The sequence below is a fragment of the Phalaenopsis equestris genome, unplaced genomic scaffold (genome assembly GCF_001263595.1).
Source record: "Phalaenopsis equestris unplaced genomic scaffold, ASM126359v1 Scaffold000036, whole genome shotgun sequence".
Lineage (NCBI taxonomy): Eukaryota > Viridiplantae > Streptophyta > Magnoliopsida > Asparagales > Orchidaceae > Phalaenopsis > Phalaenopsis equestris.
Genome location: NW_018164478.1, coordinates 570,030 through 576,161, shown reverse-complemented (window position 1 = coordinate 576,161; position 6,132 = coordinate 570,030). Strand labels below are relative to the sequence as shown.

The 6,132-nt window shown below is 37.6% G+C and overlaps 1 protein-coding gene across 1 annotated transcript in view; it reads left to right on the top strand.

Annotated features, from left to right (window-relative positions):
• The first annotated feature begins 2,334 nt into the window (after positions 1–2,334).
• LOC110018888 (high-affinity nitrate transporter-activating protein 2.1-like) overlaps positions 2,335–6,132 on the top strand; it is a 4,785-nt gene continuing 987 nt past the window's right edge. The window contains exon 1 of the mRNA XM_020716362.1: positions 2,335–2,631. Coding sequence (XP_020572021.1) covers positions 2,484–2,631 — 148 coding nt within the window. The 5' untranslated portion in view covers positions 2,335–2,483. The remainder of the gene's footprint in view (positions 2,632–6,132) is intronic.

The following is a 6,132-nucleotide window of genomic DNA, read 5'->3' as shown; positions in this document are numbered from 1 at the left end:
CATGATATATATATATATATATATATATATTTTTGTTGTTTATTTCTTTTTTACTTGATATTGGAAACTATAGGCCATTAAGGATACCGCATTGCTGTTGAATCTTATTACTTATATTCCATTCTTCTTGTGCAATATTTTCATTTTGAGTTGGAAATGAACCGACTAAAATTTGATCAAGGGTCTATTTTAGACGGCTTTCTGCTTGCCTTCATTCAAGACTGTCACCACATATTTGTTTTGGGAATTGATTTCTAGCTGTTTTATAAAAAGAAGTGTTGTAAGAATATATTTTTTTCAACCTCATATGTCATGTTATGACGGTTATAAGAAATTTGCTGTCTGATTATTATTTTAAAAAAAATTTATATTTATAATTTAACTTTTTAAAAATTTATTTTTTATATCGCAACATTACAATCATTTTTTTTTTTTGAATTTACACCCACCCCAAACAGACCCTAAAAAGGATTTTAAAATCACTTGATTGAATTGAAATGAGTGAAATATATGAAAAATAAAGTGACATTTATTTCATGGTAAATTCAAAGATTTTGAGATGCATTTTGATTTTTGACCAGATTTTTTTTGTCATCGATTATTTTATTTTATTTTTGAGATTACTTCTTATAATTCAGGAGCAGGGGACACAATAAGCCTCTTTTGAGGTTACTTATTATGTCAAATATTTATGTTTAAATTATATTTTATTTTTTTCATTAATATTGGACGGAAAGATTAATTGAGATAGACGAAATGATTTGTTTAGTGATAATTATTTATTTATTCCATAACCCATTAAGAAATGTTTTAAATTTTGGGATGAGGCTTTCCTAATTCTGTCCCGAGCATAATGTCACCTCCCAAACGAGCCCTTAAGACAAGCGGGCAGCCCAGGACTTAAATACTGTTGTGCGACTATTTGTCCGTGACATTCTTCTCCACCCAATCACGTGACACTCTCGTCACGGATCGACTTCACCGAAGGTCCCACTGGATCATGGAGAGTCCGCACATCTGACAGATAGTAAATCTGCTCTGATATCACTTGTTACCTCCCAAAAGAGCTCTTACAGGTGGTGAACAACCCAAGACTTAAATACTGTTTTTCGGCCCTACACCTAGCCGATGTGGACTTTTTGTTCGTGATATTCTTTTCCACCCAATCACGTGACGCCCTCGTCACGAATCGGCTCCACCGAGTGTCCCACTGGACCATGAAGAGTCCACACACTGGCATGCAGTGATCTGCTCTTATACCACTTGTCACATCCCAAAATAGCCCTTAAGAGAGGCGAGCAACCAAGAACTTAAATACTGCTTTTCGGCCCTACACCTAGCCGATGTGGTACTATTTATCTGTGACAATAAGGTCAAAATTTCAAATGTTGCTGTGAGGTGCTGTACCACAAGCTGTTGCAATTTGTCAAGTCCTACCGGCCAAAAATACTAGTTTTAATAATTGGAGGCCAATTTTACCAGCAAGACCATGATGCACTAGTACGATTGCGCCAGATCGGAACCATAAATATTAAATAATAATAATAATAATAATTAAAAATTAATTAAAAAAAGATGGCAAATATTTATATTTCGTTGAAAGGAACATGAAGTGTATTTTAAGTAGTTCATACCTGATTTCCAAATTTCTTATTAATTGCATGAGTCAACCGTTGTATTTGTATTTCCTCGAAGATTTACAATCATGCCCCTCAATTGTTATCTAATTTATATGCTCAGCACCTAAAGTTCAATTTTATATATAAATCATTTGTTCTGTGCATGAAAATTTTGTATTTAATTTTTTAAAGTGAGCGCTGTCAAAACGGCTTGTTATTCACGAACAGCTCGTTAAGAAGCTCGTGTTTGGCTCGTTCGCTAAGTTAACGAGCCCAACACGAATGAAGATTTGTTTGTTCATGTTCGGCTTGTTTTGGCTCGAAATACTACTAAATTTGATTCAAATGTTGTTTTAATATAAACAATAATTTTTAAATCTTACCCCAACATTTAACATCTTATGGTTATGTGATTAGGGTTGTCAAAACGACTCTTTGTTCGTGAACAACTCATGTTCGACTCGCTAAGCAAACAAGCCGAACTATAAAATAATTTATATATATTTTTCCAATCCTTAACATCTTATGGCTATGCGATTAGAGTTGTTAAAAAAACTTTTTGTTCGTGAACACCTCGTGTTCGGCTTGCTAAGCAAACCAGCCGAACATGAACACACGTTTTGAGCTCGAAATATAAATGAGTCGAACAGGAGCTGAGCCTGATTTACATCCATATGTGAAAGATTTTGGGTGTCATGTACACAAATGCCCCAAATAAAAATCTCTCGTCAATCCTCATAGCCACTAGAAAAGCAAGGCAGGGCGGTTGAGAGACTAAACAAAAAGGGTGATTCTCTCTCCTCTGTTTCATCAGTTGCAGAGAGAGATAGAGAGAGAGAGAGAGAAACCCTAATTACAGATCAGATGGTCTCAGGTTCAGCTAAGTCGGTCTTCCTTCTTCTTCCTCTTGCTCTTGTTGTGGCGAGGTCGATGGGGCCAGCCATGGCTGTAGTGTACTTCTCCGCACTTCCCAGGAGTCTTATAGTCTCTGCCTCTCCAAAGCCGGGCCAAGGTATTTCTCTATTTATCTGACTACTCTTTTCTTCTTTACTTTCAGCTGTAATTTCTTCTGTATTTTTCTTTTTCTTTTTTTTTTTAAATGAAGCCTTCTTGATTAAATTTCAACGAATAAGGGTAGAAGATGGGTTATATTAAAAAAAAAATCATTTTAAATTATTAAAATAAGTACCGGAAGTGTCTTCTTGGGTCGGCTCAAACCTCAGGTAGGCCTATTTCTCCTCTTGGGCAATGTCTTTATATCTCTCATATTAGTCATATTAAAATCATTAAGTTTATTTAAGATTGATGCATCACCATCTAATGTTAATGTGGAGACTGTTTAATACAAATCTCAAGATATTTTTAAATAAAAAAATATTCAAACTTAAATTAAAATCATGCAGAGTTTCAATTTCATTAAACATATAGTCAAATTGATCGATTTAATGAGACAAACCCCATGATATCAAATTGATCCAATTTGAGTCAAATCAAGCCTGAATCAAGCTATTAAATCACTTTTAGAGGCTCTAGGTAGGAGAGTCGAATGAACTATAAAATTGGCGTGCTTATAGTCAAATCAAGCATCTTAATGAGAGGAATCCAACGAGCCCAACATTATTTGATTTTGATGTCATTAATACCATCATATCATAAGAAAATTTTCTATGATCAACGAGGATCAATGTGAGTTGTTCGATTTGATGGTTGAAGTTGTTATTTGTCCAAGGACTAAAATGCCCTGCCTTCAGGGCCTATAATTTGATGCCTTATATAAGGAAGGAAAAAAAAAAAAAAACTCATTTCTAGTGTTATTTTAGACTGAAGACTCGAGGATAACTCCCGACCTCCACAACCACCAACTGGGCTCGCCGACAGCAAGCGATCCCAGCCGATCACCCCCTTCTTGTCGTTGTTGGTGGACATTGCAGAGTAACAATGCACATTGCTGAGTAACAAAATACCCTATGAGGTAACGAAGTGCCCCGTGAGGTAATGACACACATTGCGAAGCAAGTACTCTATTAAGTGGCGAAGCCTCATATTTAGGGAGAAACACAATGTTCTAAATATCATGCATTGATGTACCCCAATATTGTTAATTCATCTGACCTACTAGACCAAAACGATTGGTCGACTGGGTCGGTCGTCCGGTCAGACCAAAGTGGTCGGTCGTCCGAGCTTGGCCAACCGGTCAGACCTAAATTTAATGTCAACTGGGCCAAGGTGATCAATTGAGGCAAAGTGTAGTATGTGAAGTGCAACATATAAATCACACGTAATTGTAATTAATAGGCATATGGTTGGGCTGATAGTATTGATCGGCCAGTTTGCCTAGCATGGGTGTGACACCATATATAAGGCATACACATAGCTAGTCAATCAAGAGGTGTATGGTCGGGCTGACTAGTATCATTCGATCAATTGAGCCGACTGATGTCGGGTGGCCAATCATACCTACCTCGTGTGGGCGACCAAACCCACGAGCATACAAACATACAATGTAATGTGCAAGATGCAATACATACCCATCATGACGTACAAAATGATAGAACGCAAGTGATCACAATCAATAGCGAGTCAAACTTAATTAACGCTCTCACATAAGCGGCTATGGTTTTTGCTTTTGGATATGCGGCATAGCCGCCTACAGCTTTGGCAGGGAACATGGAGAACTTCATCATCTTATTTCTCGTAGGATAAGTTCTTCACCATTTGTAGGACATACTAGCTACAAAAATTTTTCTGTAGGATACAACCCCTCCACGACCTTGTAGAATAGACTAGCTACAAAGTTTTTCCCATTTTTTAAAGACAAACTATTTCAACCCCTTCAAGGAAGGTAAGCGTCAAAGCCGTGAGAAATTGAGATTTCAACCCACTAGGATTTAAATCTAGGGTTTATAACATGAGTTCACTTGGATTCATATAAGATTTAGTTGCAAATATGCTAACCTAGGGATTCTTCTAAGAAATCAATAACATAAACCTAGCATTCTCTACAAACAAATTAGGGTTGGCTAAATAAGAAAATGCAAAGAGCTTTAGGAAATCTCATCGCCGCGGTGGTTGATCCATCCTAAGCTTGTGTCCCGGATGAAGCTTTCCTAACAGTAAGAGTGAAGCCTACCCAAGTCCTTCCTCAAAGTAATGAAGAAGCTCTCCTCGTCGGAATGATCGACAGAAAAATTTACTAAAGTTGTGCTTCTCCAATGTAGAATAACACTCTGCTCTTCGGGGAGGCCGCAAAACGTAGCCAGAGTAGTCCTTCACCTAAGTTAGGATGAATCTTTCCTAGTCGAATCTGTCGGAGAGTTTGCCAGAAAGTTTATCGGAGAAAGAAGAAAGAAGAAGATGTAGGAGAAGTTGGAAGGAAACTCACTTTTTGGCCTTCTCTTTGAAAAAGAAGATGAAGGATGCTTCCCTTGAGGAAGAAGATGGAGCTCTCCCTTGCAAGAAGATGCCCAGCTCCCCAATTCATGCTGAGAATGGAGTCCTTCCAGGAGCTAAGGGGAGATAAGCCAAAAGCCCACACTTTCCCCCTTAAATTGCCAAAAATGGCCTTGCCACCTCACCCTTTAAGCCTCTAAAAGAGGTGTAATTACCTCCTTTATCTCCCCCCTATCGTGATCTGTAATTGGACTAGAGCCACGGCGTCGCGACCCTGGCGCCCAATCTGACACCCTAGCACCAGGGTGTGGCGCTTACTTTCTCGGGGCTCGGGAAATGACCATTTTAAAGTGTTTTTTGGCGCTTATACATCTAGGATCAGCGCCTAAACGCCAAGTCTGGGTTTGGAGACTCTAGAGGCAGTTTGGGCGCCTAGGCGCGGGTCTGGTCAAAAAACCCTAAATTTCGCATTCTCGATCCTACTAAAGCTACGGGAGACCGCATATGACTTAAATATGAACCCATGACTTCAATAGTAAGTATATTGCTTGTCCATTGATTGGGGAATATGCGCCAACGAGCATTCTGAACTACTACGCAGGTAATTTGTTATAAACCCTAATTTTTCCATAACACATGGAGGGTTTGTGACTTGGGGAGGCTCCAAATGGATACAAAGGGACCCCAAAACACCAGAATGGACATCAAACATGTTCAATGTCCTGGGTGAGTCCATCCAACTGCAGGTTCTTTTAGGTAGGGCTGGATGGGTGTCTTCAGCTCAATGATGATATGAGTGAGCAGTGAATCGTCCTGAGCCAGTCATGTGACACCCTACACACATGACATTAAAAATTGACGCCAACTGTATTATGTTTAAAATCATGATATATGCTAATTAATAGTTTGAATCTTGTATTTCAAATTATTTGATCAATTAAATAGCTCCAATTATATTTATATTTATATTTAAATAAAATAATAAAATTTGAAGATATTTTATATCAAAATTTAGAATATATTTATTGAAAATGTTAAATGAATATAAACATTCACAAGAATTTTAAAGACATTATTATTGTCATATAAAGCCACATGCGTATCACAATTCAAATATATATAT